General features: G+C 38.6%; 1 protein-coding gene and 1 long non-coding RNA gene across 2 annotated transcripts; both read left to right on the top strand.

The window, feature by feature from the left end:
• Positions 1 to 732: 732 nt before the first annotated feature.
• Positions 733 to 4929, top strand: LOC121509119. Its single transcript, XR_005991848.1, has 3 exons — positions 733 to 847; positions 945 to 1074; positions 4638 to 4929. It is a non-coding gene; the product is annotated as an uncharacterized LOC121509119 (long non-coding RNA).
• A 13222-nt stretch (positions 4930 to 18151) lies between these two features.
• Positions 18152 to 20279, top strand: apela (apelin receptor early endogenous ligand). Its single transcript, XM_041784243.1, has 2 exons — positions 18152 to 18238; positions 20190 to 20279. The coding sequence occupies exons 1-2, from the start codon at positions 18152 to 18154 to the stop codon at positions 20277 to 20279; spliced, it is 177 nt and encodes a 58-aa protein (XP_041640177.1).
• The last annotated feature ends 579 nt before the right edge of the window (positions 20280 to 20858 follow it).

Consider the following 20858-nt stretch of genomic DNA (forward strand, 5'->3'; position numbering starts at 1 on the left):
CCATCAGTCAGCTTTTTGTCATTTAATTAAGGATATTTATTTATTCATAATATATATCTCAACTATCTCTATAACTGTTTCTGTCTTTATTAATAGCTCAGTGGGTTGAATGATGAACAATCAACATACACAGAGAAAATTTTACTGTTTGTTTGCAGCCACAGCCCTATTTCTTAAAGCATTGCTGAGCAGGGAAGAGGTCTAAATAAGTGTTATACATATGCTCCTCCCCACCCACATCCTTTTCACAAACAGGCTTGCATGCACATATACATGTATTACTTTTATTGCCCTTGAAATGTGGAAGTCAGATTTTCTTTTTTTGTCTGTGCATTTAAATAAGTTGTTGCTATCAAAGTCACACTGTGGACTTGCAATGCGTCACTTCTTCTTAATGTGGATTTCATGCAGCTCTCTGTGCTTTTTAGTGTATATGCAGTGATGGTAAGTTAGGAAAGGAGGTTTCAAGTGGTAAAATGAATTTTTTCCACTGAAAGAGAGCCATAACCACAGCACAACATTGCTAGTGAAGAAAATCCTCTTCAGCTGTTGTGTCAGTTTCAGTTTCTGCTTCATTATAATGAAATCTCTACCAACCATTAAAAGTAAGAAAGAGAACACTGAGAGGACAGTGTGCAGGTTAACACACGGGCGTTTGGCCCATTAATTATTAGGGTTAATATGATCTCACTTGAACTTGAGAGGGGATGTGTTAGTTAGCTCTTCACAGGTCTTGCAAGTGTGACATAGAGGAAGACAAGCAGAGAAAACCAGAGAGAGAGAGAGACTACATGTGTGTAAATGAAGCTGTTCATCAACATGGAAACGTACCTCTAACAAACTCTGAGTAAGTGTTCAATCCTAATTTTGTATAATCGTATGATGGGGGTAGGGACCTCACCTTTGTAGTTGAACTGTTGATTTAACTGATGAGACGTTTACAGCTGTGGCAGCATCTGTAAATGGCAACTTCACTCGCAGAGATGGAGGTGTTGACCATCATGTTCTCTCTTCTGGTTTTTGCCCTCTTCACACTCACTGGGATGCTTCAGGAGGACCTTGAACATTCAAATGGTAAAACTATAAAACACACCAAACTGGACATTTTTTGAGAACAATATGTTATTCATTGCACATAGATATTTAAACTATCAGAAGTCCACACATTTTCTTATTTTTTCTCGAATAGAGCTAAAGTTTATATCAAGAGAAAAACACAGAAACATCTCAGACATTACCCACTTTTTAATTTATTACGTAAAAAGCAGCTTCATACAACAGTGCTAGAATAAATTCAACCTACAAGCATGCATTTGCAAGTTGAAGGCTTTTATTAAGCAATACGAACAATTTAACGGAAGTAATAGCTATACTATTTGAGCCCTTCAATCAAAGTAATAGCTATACTATTTGAGCCCTTCAATCAATCAGTATCAAAATTTTTAAGCTCTGTAGTAAGTCATACCTTTATAAATACTAAATATTCAGTTCTGTTTAAGACTGTTTTTAGGAAGGCATTTATTTATCACCAGTTTGCTTATTTTGACAAACAAAGTATTACTCCAGAACTTTCCTATAAGGTAGCAGTAATGCCTTATCTGTTTCAGCAAAACTATCACTTTTTTTTGTGATTGGTTAAGAAAAATAACATCTTCTTATAGTAATTCTTGCATTAGGAATAGGGTCAGTGAAAGCCTACAGTGGAATACATTCTAAATGTATTTGAAGAACTTGCTTGTGTCTAAAATCAAGCAAAGGCTTTCACATAAATTTTCTGATATATTACAATTAGGGTTGTCATAAGATAACATTTTTAAATTGCGATTAATCTCCAAATTTCTGTATCTAACTGCAATTAATCACACTCTTTTTAGCACTTTATAAAATTCCACTATTTTTAAAATTTAAACTGTTTTTGTGTTATTTTTAATTTTTTGACTGTCTTTCACAGTGTAATTAACACTGAACTGTCTGTACATTTCTAAGTAAAATTAGACATAAAGGACTAGTGGTGGACTTATTTTACATCACTGTGGCTGCAGGAAAAGGCTGACATGCCTTTACCAACTTGAGCGATTAAAAAAATAGTGGATCAATTGTGGATCTTGATTAATCATTGTCAACTTGATTAATTTTGACAGCCCTTATTTCAATACACGATGTGGTTATAGTACATTAGGCAGACTGCAGATTTAATAATGATCACATAGGTCGAATTAGCAAAAGCAAAAAACACTTCATAAGCACTTCATGATGCTGGATGGTCTTTGAGACAAATATGATAGGTGGTCTAATAAATTTGTTAAGCACTGTATATAACAGGCTTTCTTTGCTCTTATTCTAGTAGCTGCCCTCTCCCATCGTCTGTTTGGGACCTTTTAACAGTTGAAAATGTATTAACAGGCTTTAAGCCTTTCTAGATAGGACATTTGTCAGAGTATGAAATCAGGGAAAGCACCCCTCCCAGAGGACAACAGCCTCAGCACATGGGGCGTGACCATGCTATTAGTGTCCCATCAGTTTCTGTTCCATGAAACCCAATAAATTTCTCCAGTAATCCAGTCATCAAAAACATTAACTTGGAATTAAATAATAAATTTGGATTAAATCTTAATTTGTAGCCACAAAAATATGATTATAACTCAGTTTCCTGTGCCATCATCATTTCTTTTTCATAGAAACCCTTGGAGGGCGTTTTGGCAACTCTAGAAAGACAGAGAGAGAAAAATTTTTGCTATGATTTCACTTTACTTTCTGCAAGAACACCACTAGCTCACCAGAACAGTCCTAATATTAATCCTTGTGAAAACTGTTGCATAGAAGTAATATGAATTTTGAGCATTTCCTTTCAGTTTGTTAACTGATTTGATGATAGTAAACATGTCTTATGTTTTCACTTATGCATTTTCCCCTAATATGATCCTTTTTCTATTGAAGATTGTCTATGTTAGTGGATCAACACCTAAATGAGAAATTGTGAACCAAATTTCCCCAAACCACTTGAATTTATTTAGTGAAAAATGTTGTAGTTTGGATCTTAGAAGGAACAAAAAAGAACTGAACAATAAGACATGTAGAAAAACAAATATGTTTAACACAGGTTATATACAGAAAATTTGACATTGAATTTAATACTATTTAAGACCTTTATCAAGACCCTCTTCGTATATTTTAAGACCCAACTGCATCTTATTTTCTAACCAGTTACATGAACATGTTTTGTGCAAATTATAAGAAAATACGTGACAACACATTGAAGAAAATGTACATAGTAATTGTTATTGTTGAATGCAAATATAAAGGGGCGCACAGATAGCCAAGTGGACCCATGTACGCCGGCAGCCTAGGTTCTAATCGGCTCATGGCCCTTTGCTGCATATCTCTCCCCACTCTCTCCAGTTTCCAGCTCTATACACCATTCTCCTCTGTCGAATAAAGGCACGAAAAGCCCAAAATAAATCTTGAAAAAAGAAAAAAAGAATGCAAATAAAGCTTCCTTTGAGATGCTAGCAGTGATAACATTAGCACTAGGCACAAGCTGCTTTTTGTTATCAGCAAAATCCTGTAAAATCTTAACAAGCATCAGCCACAGCCTTATCTCCAACACCGAGCCCTCCAACCACTTCTCAGAAAACTTGTGTTTATCAGTCAGGTACACACATCACCCCATCACATAGTCAATGTGTTGGCTAGGAGCATAGTGGAGCTTTCAGGCTGCACTCAAAGCTCGGCAGGCTAGAACGTAAAAAAGAGTGAAGACTAGCATTGGATCTCATGGATCAAAATCTTACTAAACATAAAAACTAAAGTGGAAAAACTGGCTTATATACTCTTGTCGAATATAAAATTGAAAACAGCTATAAAATTGCATGTAAGATTTTTTAAAATACTTTTTAACACCCTACAGACAGCCTGTAAAAAGAGCACTATAATGGAAGCCCAACATTCATTGTATTTTACTCATTCTCCCCTGTAAACACTGAAATGTTGATTGTTTTCTAGAGATCAAGAAATTAACCCAAAAACATTGGAAATCATCACAGTTATTATACAAGAGGAAAAGATGAATTAGTCAAAGTAAGAAAACTTAAATGTAAATGTTATCATGGAAAAAGGGCTTCTAAACATAAATATACCACAAACCACATTGTTTTTCCAGGCATGTTTGCAACTCATTGCAAACAGCTCTATGACCCATTTTTGGGCCGCTGACCCACCAGGTGGAAACCACGTGTGACCTTGAACGTTTTGTCTCTTGTTTCTTTTGTATGGGCCTCCAACTGACAGTGGTTTTTATGTAAATAAACGACAAACCTTCTATAAATGTAATAAGATATACCATTCAGATAAATGATCAATTGATATGATATATCAAATCTGTATAAAATTGAGTTAGAGTCCAATTGAAATCTTTTACTGGACTTTTAGTTTAATTAGCATTCTTCTGTGAATTAAACTGTCATTTTGCATTCTAATTAATTCATAAATTACCCAAAACACATCTAATATTTAGTTTAAAGAGACACAACCAGTTAATCAGTTATGCTATTGCTCTGTCTATGTGAGAAAGTCTTGAACATACAGGTGAAAAACCAAAGCAAGTGACCACGTTTTTTTATTCCATTGTCCCACCACAGAGACGAAGACAGCAGCTCAGAGTTTGGAGCAGATCGTCTGATACAGATGAAGTTTATGACTAAGAGTGAAAAACTTCAGAGAACGACGGCTGCCTTGTTCTTCCTGTTCTGTGGCTGATGAGGACGTGGCAGCAGGAGCCTCGTATTAAAGTGTGATTGGTTTCCAGTGCAAAGTCTAAACAGTGACCTCTGAACAGGTGTGTGTGTACTTAGTTATAGGATCCAGTGTTATTTGCTTCCTGGATGAAGCAGGAGTGGCTCAGATGGCACACTGTGAAAAAATCAATAAACAAACGCCTGCATGTACAAACTCTGAGTGCGCCTTGCTCCTGCTTTCTTTCTCTTCTTCAATGTTTTTATATGCTAAGACGCACAGATATCCTTTTTATGCTCCAGGTCTGAAAAAGCTGCTCAACTTTTCATCTGGTAAGTGTCAAAATCAACTTCTCGTGCTGTTTTTGCTGATAATCTGCTCAACAATGACTATTTGGTTTGGCATGGATACCTACAGCTCTGTAAAGCCTTTTTTAAAATCTAGGTCAGAAACAAAAGCTGTGCTGGCAGGATTAGAGTGTGACCTTTATTTATTTTTCAATCAGGAATCGGCATTTGAATAATTTTTCTCAGGTCATGTCACAAGGAGCTCTAGTGAATGAGTGGATCTACAGCAGCAAGATAAAGTGTGAATCAGGCCATCTGAGTCATTCAGTGCAAAGTGACAACGTGGAAACTTGGTGTGGGGCTACATACTCTTTTTTATTGTAATGGTTAACTTTAACTATTAAAGTTAGTTAGAGGGTTAAAGTTTGGTTTAGAGCAGAGATTTGGGGTATTCAGGTAAGGCTAAAAATGGGTTTGACCATGCGACAACTGGATGTAGGAGCACTTTACTTTTTTCACATTTATTGGAGTTTTTTATCATATCCTGATCACTCTCTATGACTGCCATCATACAGTCATGTTTTCACTGTACTCAATGTACACAAATATGTACTGAAAACATCCCCTACTATAACCATGCTCTACATATGCATGGCACAGTTTGCTACAAATTTTGTGCATTTTTTAAATTTTAAATGAAATGTGTAGCTCGTAGCACCAACTCAGTTTTTACTTATTTGCTTTTATGTGAGGTGTATGGAAAGGGGGTAGAGTCGGGGAGAAGGTGGTAGGTACACGAACCTAAATTCCAAAAATGTTGAGACGTTGTGTAAAATGTGAATATAAACAACACCGTTTTCAAATCCTTGTCAACCTATATTCATTTGAATACAACAAAAAAGGTGAGATATTTAGAGTTACCAACAATAATCTCTTATATTCTTTTTAAATATACACTTATTTTCAGTATGGTGCCTGCAAAATGTTACAATAAAAGTTGGGACAGGAGTAAATTTACCACTATGTTATGTCCCCATTTCTTGTCATAACACTCTGTAAGCACCCATCCTTGCTTAATCTTTAGTTTTGTTAAGTTAAGTGAGCTTACGTTTCATCTTGCTCAACAATGCAGGGGTTTCTCCATATTTATGCTTCATAATATTCCATTTATTTGCAATGGAAGGCAGGTCTGAACTGCATGTAGGTCAGTCTAGTACCTCCACTCTTTTACTGTGAAGCCATGCTGCAGTAACTCGTACAGAATGTGGCTTTGTATTGCCTTGCTTAAAAAGCAGGGACATCCCTGAACAAAAACAATGACTGGATGGAAGCATACATTGCTCCAAACCAATTTGTACTTCTTAGTATTAATGATGCCTTCACAGATGTGCCAGTTACCCATGTCATGGGCACAAATACACCCCCACACTATCTATTTAACCCATGTGGACTCTTCAGACCACAGCGCACTTTTCTATGTTGTCAGTCCATCTCATAAGAGCTCAGACCCAGAGAAGACAGCAGCGCTTCTGGATGTTGTTGATATATGGCTTTTGCATTGCACAGTAGAGTCTTCACTTTCAAGATGCAGAAATGTACTGCGTCAACTTACAAGGGTTATAGTGTTCACAAGCCCATGTTGAACTATCCATCACAAATTGACATTGGTTTTTAATGCAGGAACGCCTGTGGGATTGAAGGGTTCGGCGACTGGTTTTTGGCCTTGTCTTTTATGAGCAGAGAATTTCTCCAGATTTTTTTGATGATATTATGAACTGGGGATTGAGAAATCTCTAAATTCTTACAACTGCACATTGAGTAAGGGTCATAAACTGTTGGGCCATTTGCTCACACAATCTTTCACATAGTGGAGAACCTCACCTCATCATTGATTGTGAACTACTGAGCCTGTCAATAGTGCTCTTTTCATTTCGATTGTAACACTGTTACCTGTAACCAGTTAACTCATTTACTTGTGGAATGTTGTGAGTGTTTTGAGAGAATTACACAACTTTCCTATTCTTTTCTTGCTCCTGTTTCATACATTTTTGGAGCAGGTTGCAGGAATCAAATCCAGACAGTGTGAATATAACGAATTCAGTTTATCGGTTTTAAAATGAACAATTTGGCTTTGTGCTGTATTTAACTGAATATAGGTTGAAAAGTGTTTGCAAATCATTGTGTTCTGTTTTATACAATGCCCCAGCTTTATGCATCTGAGATTTGTATAGTGTGTACTAAACATTTCATGCATCCTTGCTTTACTTTTGACAGGAGTATCATCTATTCATCTTGCAAGATTGACAAAACCTACCAAAACTTTCTCTACAATTTTTTACTATTTTATTCCAACTTACAACACTAAAACAAGACATCAGTTACTGCTCAGATGAAGATACCCAGACTTTTTTTTTTTTAATAAAAAATTCTACAACATGTCATTAAACTTAGCAAAGACAATAAGGATGCTCATGAGCATGAGGCATTATAAACTAATAACAGAGGTAATGCCTACCTGTATCAAGGATACAGGGCCCTCTGGTGGAGGAAGTGGACTACTGCACCTCTTGTCATGTGTCTATTACTTGTCTATGTGTCTTTGCACGGTCAAATCCAGTATTTGGATTTGTGTATTTAAGATAGCAGTATAATGGGGTTAAACCCTGACAAAAAGACTTGTCAAGCCTTAAATATTGTCACATTTGATACATGAATACTGCCCTTCTTCTGGGCAACTAATTAGGAGCCTACATCTCTAATCAATTAGGTGTAGCCAAAAAATCCAAATATTTCTCTGAGAAAAATCTGTGGCTTCTAGTTCAGCTCATTAAGCAGCTATTCTCTACATTCATTTCAAGTTCTACATCCCAAAGCCCTGCTGCTCTGGTTGAGTATTCATATACAGTGCCATGAAAAAGTATTTGCCCCGTTTCTGATTCATGATGTTTGTGCATATTAATCACACTTAAATGTTTCAGATCATCAAACCAATTTTCATATTTCACGAAGACAACCCAAGTAAATACAAAATGCAGTGTTTGAATGATTATTTGATTTTTTTAAGGAGGTCAAAAAAAAAACTTCCAAACCTATCTAGGCCCTGTGTGAAAAAGTAATTGCCCCCCTGAACCTTATAACTGGTTTTGCCACCCTTGGCAGCAATAACTTAAATCGAGCATTTGTGAAAACTGTTGATGAGTCTTTCACACTGCTGTGGAGGAATTTTGGCCCACTCTTTTCACAGTACTGTTTTAACTCACCCATATTGGAGGGTTTTCCAGCATGAACTGCCCATTTAAGGTCACACCACAGCATCTCAAGTGGATTTAGGGCCAGACTTTGACTTAGCCACTCCAAAACCTTAATTTTGTTTATTTTGAGCCATTCAGAGGTGGACTTTCTGGTATGTTTCGGGTTGTTGTCCTGCTGCCTAGCCCAAGAGCGCACACCTTCCAAAAAGTTCACTTTTGTCTCATCAGTCCACAGAATATTTCTCCAAAAGTCTTTGGGATCATCAAGATGTTTCCTGGAAAATGTGAGACGAGCCTTTGTGCTCTTTTTTGTCAGCAGTGGTTTTGGCCTTGGAACTCTCCCATGATGCCATTTTTGCCCAGTGTCTTTCTTATGCTTGAGGGATGAACTCTGACCTTACCTGAGGGCAGTGAGGCCTGCAGGTCTTTGGATGTTGTTCTGGGTTCTTTTGTGACCTCCTGGATGAGTCGTCGTTGCACTTTTGGAGTCATTTTGGTTGGCTGACCACTCCTGGGAAGGTTCACCACTGTTCCCAGTTTTTTCCATTTGTGGATAATGGCTCTGACCGTGGTTTGCTGGAGTCCCAAAGCCTTGGAAATGGCTTTGTAACCTTTTCCAGACTGATGGATTTCAATCACTTTGCTTCTCTCTTTTTTTAAATTTCTTTGGATCGTGGTATGACACGTTTCTTTCTGAGATGCTGTAGCCTACTTCACTTTGTCTGACAGATGTAGATACACACAATTCACATAACATATACTGTATAAGATGACCTAATACATTTTGATGACATCAAAGTATACAATATGAACTTCAAAAACTTACCTTTCGGTTGTCTTAATGTATTGCTTGTGTAACACCAAAATATGGTTTTCTAATATTCCTAATATGTGGGATTCTGTGTCAGGTGTTATTTTCTATCTTATTATGATATTGTTACATAATGTAATGGTGTCCTTTGTGTTGGGTAGGTGTGTAGATGGAACTGCCATTCACTGGCTTTGAGCTGACCTTCATCATTGTTGCCTTCGTCATCTTCTCGATCTTCTGCTCGGCTTCAGTTTTTTTCCGACCACAAGAAGAACATCCAGGTACACAATCCTCCTCCACAGTATGACACACAAAGACTTCATAATGTCAGCTTTCCTGATGAGTTTCTGTTCTCTTTCAGAAGAAGCTGTCTGCAAAGTAAAGAAGCCAGTCAAAGTCAAGAAAATTCATCGAAAGCAGAGAGTGATCATTAAGCATGCTGCAGAGAGGCCGAGTTAAACGCCAGCGGAGATTCGTTTAATCTGGTGCCCTGCAGGATCTTTAAATTAACTGTTTAATTCCTACGACTGGCTCCAAAACTACATGAAAGTCACCTATTTCATAGGGTCTTTTCATTGAATAATGTCATTAAGACACACATTAGTCATTTTTCATGATAATAGGACATTAATAAATGTTACCCCCATAAACATGTGGTTTTCCTCTGAGCAGATCAGTACCATCTAACAAAAAACATGGAACTAGTCAACTTATGACTATTAACACAGTTCAGCAGTTGTTAGGTATAAGTGAAGATGTTTAATATATACTAAGTTACACTTCCAAAACACTGCATCCTAAGGTAAATAAGCTGCATTTTAATTGCACAGCATATTTCAGACAGCTCCAGTTACCTTACAGATATTTTCACAATCCATGTGTCCTGTGGAAACATTTTTCTACAGTGGTTTGAAATTTAAATGTATCCTTTAAGCCTATGATAAAGTACCTTAACAGTGCAAGATATCAAAATTCAATTGCTTGATGAGCTGAATATGATTTGAGCTGAATTAGCTCCTGATATCCTAGTATTTCAACAACTTTCTGTACTCTAGCTGAAAGCAAAAACGGTTCATAAAAGGTCCATATACAACTGTAATGCCATTGACAGGTTTGTGAGTGACTCGTTTAAAGTTTTGTGTTCAGAAGTCACTATATTGTTTTGGCAGTAGATCAGTCAGCTCTGTGGTGTTGTTTTAAGCTACATTCCACCTACACACAAGTCCCTTACTACAGCACACCCTGTTTTAGCATCTGTTTGAATTTAAATGGGACCATAACTATAAAATAATCATAGTGCTGTATTTAAGACTGTAAAACAAAGCAATGAGAGCATAGCATAATAAGGAAAGTGTAGGAGATACAAATTAAAGTCAAAAGTAGATCAATCTTTTATTCTTAAAAATTCCCTTACAATCTGACTTGAAATTTGACCCTAGCCAGGAGAAAGAGTTAATGTTTTACGTCAGGAGTGTATAATCCGAAAAATGCAAACGTGCCATAAAGCAACATCTATAAACTGAAGACTACATCAACTTGTTTTATACAATACATGATTCTAAGATATGCAATAAGGCAAGCTCTTACTCTTCAACCCCATCTGCAGTTTTTACAAAGAATCACACCAAAAAAACAAAACATCACATTGAAAAGGTCCCTGGAGAAAGCCTGATTTAAAAAGAAGCCAATGTTTTTTTTCTTTTCTTTGTGTATTTGTTTCCACTGATGTGTGCGACCAGAAAACAACAAACCAAACCTCAGCATGGACGATGGTTTTGTCTGTCCAGAGAAGTCGGTGTGTCTGGGTTAGGGTTTAACAAACCGAGTGACTTTTGGCCCCTGTATCCCCGTTGGGGTGACATCCTGGGGAGGTTAGAGACCGCTCCCTGTTGAGTTTGCCCTTTAACCCCTCAGCCCTCCGTCACTTCACTGCAGTCAGCCGTCTAGTTGCCGACGCGGAGGGGAGGAGCTGCTCCAGAATAAAGACCAAGTTAATCAGCTATCGTGAGATTCTATCTCCATCTTCATCGAGAGCAGCAGAAGAAGGAGAAAAACGCCCGGCTCATTTGTATTGTGTGATCTACACTGATGGTCACTACTGTTTGTGTGTGTATTGGATGTTCACTGCTGTTCATGTGCATATGCATCCATTGGGGTCTCTGTATTCAGCAATTGGAGATAAAGGGTCTTAAGAGTAATTAAGCTCTGGCTGGCTGCGGCCCCCATTAACACAGATGACCTTATGGCATGACAACAGAGCAGCTATCAGAGTAACGATGGGCAACGAACTGACCCATCAGATCACAATCAACACTCGTACACACATACACTGGTCTACACCCAGAAATACAGACTTCACGGCACACAACATCTCACCCAGTCTCTATCACAACACCCTTTTCAATCATTAGGGAATACTACGGTCAAAACAACTCTAATTACATTTTTGTAACACCTTTCAATTGTGCTTTGGTAATAAAAACATTCAGAAGTTAAATTTCTACTCAAAAGTGTCTCACATCACAGAAAACAAAAGCTTTTTAGCCAGAGCACAAAGCAAAGCTTTTAAGTAGAATTAAAAATGACAGAAAAACAAACCAAATCTATTTGCTGCCATGTATGATATTAACAATCAATAAATGGTCTTATATGAATGAAAAGTATGTACAATTATATAATACTACTACATTTAAGGCAGCAACAATGATATTCATCATCAAGTGTTTTGCCATTTACTTAACTCCTAAGTTACTTTATTGTCAGAGAGTGGTAAAAAAGTCAATTTGAATTTTCCAGAGGCAAATGTGACAAATTACTTGTTATCCAACAGGATAAATGCAAAAATACTCTACTAACTATATGGTTCGAAGCATTAGAAGTGTGACTGATGGAAAAGTTAAAGCAAGGCTTGTCATTTTTACAACCTTCTGAGCAAATCCTGCAACTAATAAATCATCACTTATTTTTTCCCTTTAGTTGAACTCTTGATTTCAGTTCTGATACAAAGAAAAGTGATTTAGAATTCACCTTTTAATGAGAAATAAAAACTGATTTGATGAGCAAACACTGCTGAGACAGAAAAAATTATCTAAGACAAGAACAGTCCAGTCAAGAGTAAGAAATCATGTTACCTGTACTACATCACATTGATGCAAAAACATTTCCAAGTTTCTTCAAGGAGTTCTGCGACTCAGAAAGGCCTGAAACATGGTCAAAAAAAATTAGAGGGTTAGAGCCAAAGAAAATTTTTGTCTTTTAAGAATTCTTTTGCCTTTATTACAACAAGATAGCTGAAGAGAGACAGGAAATGGGGAGATAAAGTGGGGAACGACATGCACCAAAAGGCACAGGGATCAGGAATCATTCTTTCAACCAGTGCAGTGAGTACTCTTGCCTTTGAATATGAATGCCTAACTAAGCTAAAACAGCACCTGCTATGGTATTTTTGACAAAGTTTCTGATGGCAAACAAATTAGCCAGTACCTTATTTTAGTTCAAATGAATGCCTACAAGAGACTTTGATTATAAATAACACAAAATCAAAGAAACCTAAGTGCAATGTCTACCGGTTTACAGCCATATTTGCAGGACACTACAGGAATGACATGATCTTGCTTTTTTTTTTTTTTTAAATTTGACTGAATATCTTACACAGGGCCTTTCTGTGTGAAGTTTGCATGTAGTCCCAATACATGCTTGGGTTCTGTGCAGGTAACTGGTGACTCAAAATTGTATGATAATGTGACTGTGACGCCCTCCCCCTGCGGCCCCGAACTGGATAAGCAGGAACCCACTACTCCAAACCACTGTTATAACAATGTGTGAATGACTGCAGAAAACACAAAGGTAGATGTAAGCACAACACCTGACAAAGACAATGTCATTCTTTTCCTCTTAAATTTATGACCTGCCTGTATGTATACCAGTATTTGCCACAGCCGAATATGTGTACAATGAAGTAAGGTTCGGCTGAGTGGAAAAGAAACAGTCATTTTATGGCTCACTGTTCCTCTATCTAACTTTTATCAGAGAGGAAGCTCTTTATCTATGGGTCCTAATCAGGAGATGATGGGGTAGTGGAAGAAGAAAGTGAAAATCCATGAGGGGAGGAGAGGCTGAAGCTTCCTCTTTGGTCATAAAAATCACAGCTACTCAGAGGACCAAAACTATGAAAACAGTTGCAATTATGGCAACAGTTCTGCAGTCCAACTCTGTCCTGAATACCAGACTGCAGGGTTGGTAAGTAAAAAACTGCCTGTTTGCTGTTTGGCAGCAAATTGTCTCCAGTTCTCAATATATGGCCAACACAAATTATTCTAAGGCCAGTTATCCTTTAATTACTCCGCAGTACTTTACGTAAATGCAGCATGGCAGTGACATTTTTGTTCCACTTCCTGGTCCTATTCGTCTACAGGAAAACATGGTAACTGAAACAGGGCATATTATGTTGGAGATAATGATGAGTAATGAATAGCAGTAAATTAGAAAGAGGAAAAGAAAGGTGACTTCAGAGGACATGGACAGTACAGGGTCTGGATCAGTTGAGGCAATGGGTGTTTTCATAACTGTTAAGCCAATGATAAAGAAATTAATAATGAAATGCATGTCTCAAATTTTCAGATGCCAGCATGTATATTTGACTATGGTACTGTTGTCTGCAGTCATTAATCTCACAGCAGAGTACCCACAATATGCCTGTATATGTACTCAGAGACTGGCAGTCACCCTCTGCTACCTAGTGGACGCATCACAGGGTCTACAGTCTGCATTGTTTAGCAAAATGGTTACATTTGTGCACATTAGCTACATGTGTAGGATTCTGTTTACAGCTATATGGACCTATAGCATATGCTACAGCATATCTGAAATCAGGTTTCAGACAGGAAATGAGAGGGAAAGAAAGTGTGGATGACATGAAGCTGAAGGCCAAGGGTGTGACTCAAAGCCAGGGTCAACAGTCAGATTTTAGCCTCTGTGTATATACCACTAGAGCAACTACTGGCAAACACTTTTAAACATTTGATCAATAAGAGCAGAGAAAAATAGAAAAAAATACACAAAATCAAATACATTATTGACCATAAAACCTTTTTAAATTCTTTTTAGACATGATAAGTCATTTAGGATTTTAAAAGATTGTTGAGGAATGTACCAAAAAAACTCAGCCCAGAAAAAAACTGTCAACTCAAACTATGTTAGATATAGTTTGATGATTCTGTCTTGCAGCATGGGATCCTGGGAGTTGTTACCTTCATGGTTAAACGGCTACTTTTGCCAACAAGTACATACCTGATGAAAATCAGTCAAAAATGTGGTCACAGATGAGGTAATTTAAGTTTTCTTTACATGCTCATTTTTAACTGAAGATCAAAAAGTAACCTAAATTACAGTTAATGTGTGCAGAGTTTTTATGCAGATGGGTATTTTACGAAAAGAACTGACACCAATAGAAATCACTGTTTAACGCTTGCATAACGCTTGCATAACACAGCACAGATTGTATGAGCAGAAGCATAAATGGGAAACTTGTGTGGATTTGCTTTTAGCAGTTTTTGTACTAATTGATGCTATGACATCAAGCACACCAACTGAGCCTTACACACATCTTTATTCCCTGACAGAACATTTCATTTTCTCCCCCCCTAAAAAAGTTGGTTATCAGATTAAATGTGCCTTTAGATTGTAAAAACATAAAGGTTAACTTTTGGGATTGAATATTTCAGTGACAATTTCACCAATTTCTGTACACATTTACATCAAATGTATTTTTAGACATTTGAAGTGGAAAGTGGAGCAAGGTTCATGTATGCGGTGCAGCCCTGCCAAAGTGCTGAAGCAAGTTAACCGGAGGTTTCCCTCTGTTTGTGTGTGAGTGTGTATGCCTCTCCTGTAGGGCAGTGTTTGAGCAGGCTGGGTAATCCCTGTAAAGACGTATAATCCCCAGGAAGAGCAAATATTACAACACGCTCTGCTCAGACTCACAAGAAACCTGGTGGGAAGAATTTGGCATGATTCACTTGTTTGTAGTTTGAAAGACAGAAACAGAGATAGAGAAAGAGCAGAGGAGAAACTGGAGCAGCAGTTGGATGCACAAGAAACCAGGTGGCACTGAATGACAATTGAGTAGAAATTAGCATATTCAAATAAGGAAAATAAAAGTTTTTTAAAGACAAAGGCAGCTGATATGCAAAGTGCAGCCTACCACAGAAACAAACTACATACCTCAGCTGTTTGCCGCAGGATAGATGTGTGCGTACTGTTTTGTGTGTTTGTATGTTGCCCAAATCCATGAGGAATCTTTTTCATTTCAAGCAACATTTTTGCAAACATCATAAAGCAATAAAGGCAACATCTCCAAAGACACAGTGACACTGACACACATACCTGCACACAAAACTAAAAAAAAACCCACAGTAACAGACTCCCGTTGCCTTTTTTGTCTAGTTTTCAGGCTGAAAAGTGATGGCAGTCCAGATGCTTGTTCAAAGTCTCTGTGACTATTTTTGAGCCCCCTGGTCCATTAGTATCCTGCTGTTTCTCTAATCCTCATTCACATGTAATGGCTGACATTTCATCTTAATGTGTTAATTCATTAGCTGGGTGCTGAATGGAGAGTCTCAGTCCACAGAGACAGCCATAAGCAGACAAGCTAATGAGTCCCCAACACTTTGCAAAAGCTACCGGCAACTGCGGAGCTAATGCAATGTGAGCTGGGTTACCTGCTGCAAGAAAATCCCCTCTTGTACCACCAGCTGACAGCCTGAAAAGTGGGACTGGCCAGTGCTTGTAATACACTTCTAGAAACTGAGTTCCTTCAAGGACAGTTATTGACATTGCTCTCTGAGATTTCTTTATAAGTCACAAATTGTTAATACCACAAAATCAAGCCACAATTCGTAGATGTTAAAACTTTACAAGGCTGCTGATAAGGGAGAAAAAGGGGAAAAGCTTTCAAGGGCCCAGCTGCTAAAGGGGGGAGGGGTTAATGAGGGCCAGTGATAATCTTGGTAGTCTTAAATGTGAGCAATGCAAAAAATATACACAAGCCTAATGCAGAAAGCCAGAAAATGTGTGTCTGGTAGATTATTTCTTGGTTGTAACAATGCTTCTTGCCAACAAATCATATACTGTTTATTTCTCTTTTTAAATGGTACAACATTTGTAAGGAGCATACATTTGTGGGATGAGCAGCAGAGCTGAGTATGCGGGTTGCACCCATGAAAAATTGGCCAAATCTTCTCTTTCAATGCCAAACAGCTTATTTTGCTGTCGCTTTTGACTCTTGTTTTAGGCTCCCTGTGAACATGGGCCCTGTGAGCATGGGTTCCTCCACATGTTCAGGTTCCATTGCACATGTTGCCAAAACCAGCACAAACAGGTCTGACAGTGAACACAGGCAGTCATGGCAGGCATCCTGGCAGCCCTATAAGACTGGAGATCGGCTGCGTGCAGTCTGTTCCGGACTGTTTGGGAAGAGAGCCATTGACCATATCATCCTGCAAATCTGTAGAAGACACAACGGTTCCTAAGTGCTGACAAGGTGAGGAAACGGTCTTCTTGAGGTGTTGTCTTTTTGGGACGCCAACTTTACAGCCTGTCTTTTTGTTTTAAAACATTCTGGGGTTCCATATTTTTAGAAAATACCTTAAATAGTGATATGATTGAACTAGTCTTGTATGATTCAGAAAAAATGTCCATTATAATGGTTCAACATCAGGGTAATGACACTGTGATGTCAGATGCAATACATTGACAACATTAGGAGAGGAAAAAATGATTTTCTTTCTGTTGTTTTTCATGTTTTGCAAATGTTTTTGTTTACATCATGCCCCTCCTGAATAAGAAATAAGTTTATGAAGCATAAAAATTGAGTTAAAAATAGTCCTCACACCCACATCTCTGTCAAATTGCCTAAAAGTAGCAGAGAAAGTATTCGTTGTTTGTATAAAATAACCTTCTAGAAAAACATACAAGGTTTTGTGACGTGGTTATTCCAATTGTGATAAAGCTAAAAATGTAATTTAGATAGTAACGTTAATTTTTTTCCCAGAAAGACAAGCATTTTGGTCAGCCAGAGATATCTAATTCATGCTATTTGCTTTAAGAAAACTGATGCATCCTTTCAAAGCAAAGCTACATCACATCCACAACCCACAAAAAACACTCCTGCAGACAGACAGTCAGCAGACAGCAACCCAGACAGACGGTCAGACTGCAAAAGTATTGCTGGGTCACTGCATCACTGGATTTCATTCAACTGGGACCCTTGCCCCCAAAATACTTGGTGCAAACACCCCCCCCCAATACTATCCCACCACCCAAAAATCCCAGATGTGTGTCCTCGTCAGTGCGGGGGTAGGTAGGGGACAAATGAGGGAGGAGGGATCTGGCCTCAAGAACCTGCTACTTCAACTGCAGCTTCTTCAATCTCTGCTCTAATCTTTAAAATGATATATCAACTCTGACTGCGTCTTCCGCTCTCTTTGAATATCTCAATCATTTATAGTTACACACATATGCGCGCATATGCATGCATACACATCATGCAGCATGCAGGGCAGTGTGTGTTCAAGGGGCAGTTGGAGGGTAGGGAGGGGGCTTCCTGTCACTTGAATTACCCTCTACATGTGGGGTCAATATGTGCTATGCTTAAGTGTGTGTGTGTGTGAGTGTGTGTCAGGGGTTGAGTTGGGGGGCTGCTGTGGGAGCTGCTTCACCCCCTCTATACCCGCCCCCTCCCTGTAAAAAGCTGTATAAAGCAGATGGGGGGAAAAGCACCTTTGTCACTTTGCTCTCAGACTCAGAGACAATCACACTCTCACTGGACACACAAACACTGTGGACTCACAAATTCCTCTGGGACCTACTGGCTCTCTTGGTAAAAGAGGGACTTCAGTGTACTGGACTCTGCAGTGTTGGTGGGCCTCCTGGACTGAAGCAGAAGAAAAGAAAGAGAGAAATTAACCTCACTGACCATCACTCTCGCCGCAGCTCAGAACCAGTGGGCCTCTCAAGACTTTTGGAAAGTTATCAATAACTGAGCTTTTCAGGAACTAGAAGGTGCTCCAGCCATGAAGCTCTTCAACCTAGTGTACCTGCTGCTGCTCCTCGTAGCAGTTGTTGCACCACTCACCTCCGCCAGACCAGGTAAGAAGAATCAGAAAACTTCACTTTCAACATTTCTAAATAATCTGGCAGGTGTCTGACAACGGCTGTTAAAAAGATAGTCCCGACAACGTTGTGAATCACTGCGCGCATCTGTATGTAAAAGTTACAGTATTTCTAGCTACATTAGCTAGCTAAATATTCGTTTTTTTAAGAGACGTTACCTCGACGTATTTTACGAAAATTTTGCAAAAAGTTAAAATTAGAATCCAAAACGTAAACTCAAAATCCGTTACAGAGTGAGTTAATTAAAATTTTCGTCTTAAATCTGCTGAAAAAATACAGTTAAGCGAAGAAAAAAGAGATGAAACAACGGCCCGTCAATCATCATAAGTTGAGTAGAAAATACCAATCCGCACAGGATATGGTGCTTTCAGAGTTGATGAAAAAGTCTGTGAATCCTAAAATACGGAAAATTTTCGAAAATTCTACCATACTTGTTAAACCGACCCCAAAACCCTGAAGTAAAATAGAGCAATAAAAACGGTACTGTTATATCCTCAATGTGATAATTTTTAAATGTTATTTGGATTTTCGAACTAGTTAACGATAGGAAGGAAAAATTTGCTGTTTTCTTATTTCTCGCAATAGAAAGACTTTTTAAGACTGCCGTACTATCAATAAAGTTTTTATATATTTTTCCTTTTTAAATTTAACAGAGAGATGTAGGTTATTAGCTTGAAATAAGGCGTTTAAGTAGGGTTTTGCTACTGTTCCAATTATGTCCATATGTCCTGAACGCAGCAAAATCCTGAACCGAACTCATATACAGAATTACCCCTTTTCAGGGAACGACAATTATTTTCAAATAATTTAACACTAGTGGTCAAAGACAGCATATTTTTGACACTTTCAAAAATTAAAAAAAGAAAATAAATAATGATTGATTAAATAATAGGAATAAATAAATAACACGGAAAGGCTACCAATGGTGAAAAAGATGAAGAAAATGGAGATACAAGGTTTTGGCCCTTGCGCACCTCTTGAAGTAAACCAGGACACGAACGACAAAACTAAGATAAAATCAAATATTTCGTTTAACTAGCTATAAAAAGTGGACTTTGAGCCTCAACTGCTTCTTGTAGCAGGTGCGCTTTTTGCGCAACTCGGGCTGCTTTTGTAATTCGCTCTTCAGCCTTGTGGTGGAGACAAACAGCAACTGTTAAGCCGAGAGGCTTCAGCTTAGGATGTGACTCAGTTAATGTGATGATGAGGAGGAGAGGATGAGGGCAGGAAAAGTGAGGGAGGGTGCCGACCGCCGCCGGGGATCGCACAGCGGACCCTGGATTGTCCCTTTGTCCCAGGCTGGAAGGCACTCCGGCGCGCTTTTGTTAATCGCGGTGTTAAAACGCCATGCAAATACCCGAGCTTTATTAACATGACATGGAGTTGCAGTGCCAAGTGTAAAAGAAGCCTACCTTCAGGCGTGGGGAGCAGCTTCTTTCAGAGGGAAGGGGAGGAGGGGTGAGGAAGAAGGAGTCATAAAGTCATCTGGCAGTTTATCTCTTCCTGGGCTTGGCTGGTAGTCTGTGAACTGCGGGAGTCAAAGTGGATTTATTAGGGACGTTTTAAAAATAATAATGCGTTAGGCCTGTGTGTCCCACTTTATTAGAAGGGGTCACCCTGCTGTGAGAATATGGGTCCAAACAGTAAAAAGAGACCTTCTATGGCCAGTAGATGATAATTCAGACCTAAATAAGGCCTTTCAAGTTTATACTCACATGTTAAATGGGACTCCTTTGTTTATGTGCTAAAACTCTTCTCCATGTGGGATTGATAATGCCTATGAGGTTACATGCAGAGGTCCACCTGCAGACATAAACTTTGCTTTTACACCTGCAATTACTTTAATAACCAACAGTCATGCATAGACATGCATACAATTCTGCTCATCTGGTGGCTTGTCTTGCATTTTTTTTTACCTTACCCTCCTTTTGTTTTTCAGATTTCCTCAACTTGAGGAGAAAATACCACAGACACCACTGCCCACACAGACGCTGCCTGCCCCTCCACTCCAGAGTACCCTTCCCCTGAGGTGAGACATGCACTCCACATGTTTCGGTGTTACAATGTAAAAGGGGTTATGAGTCAGTTCTGTGCCACATGAGGAGCAAAAGCCAGCAGGTGGCACTTAAGTAGGTGTGCGTGATTAGTGGCAGAGGTGTGTATTCACGCAGAACAGGAGTGTGGACATAAATCTCACTAACGATGAAGAGAAAGGCTTTAGTGCCATGGGGAGAGGGAGAAGGGAGTTTTTCCAGCTTTAATTTTGACTTCTGCACATGGAAACTTTCTTAATTTGTTTTTGTCTCATGCTGAATTCTTTCTAGCGGGATACTAATTGATGATTTTCCATTACAGGTGAGGAAGCAGGAGAATGGGGGTGACCCAAGGAAGGAGAAAACATAAATATGACGCAAATTCAGAGTTTGGCCAACACAAGGGTCCATGGAGTGTGAACTGGAGCAGAACTTTGGGACACCATAAAAATGCCACCAAATGACTTTTTATTTTATGTGGCTTGAAAACAGCTGCAAGAAACTTAATGCATTCCCAACAAAATGGTAAAACAAGAATGTTTTGGCATCCTGGTGTCTACAAGTCTGGGTTTGT

Source organism: Cheilinus undulatus, linkage group 4, assembly GCF_018320785.1.
Source record: "Cheilinus undulatus linkage group 4, ASM1832078v1, whole genome shotgun sequence".
In the NCBI taxonomy this organism is placed as follows: Eukaryota; Metazoa; Chordata; class Actinopteri; order Labriformes; family Labridae; genus Cheilinus; species Cheilinus undulatus.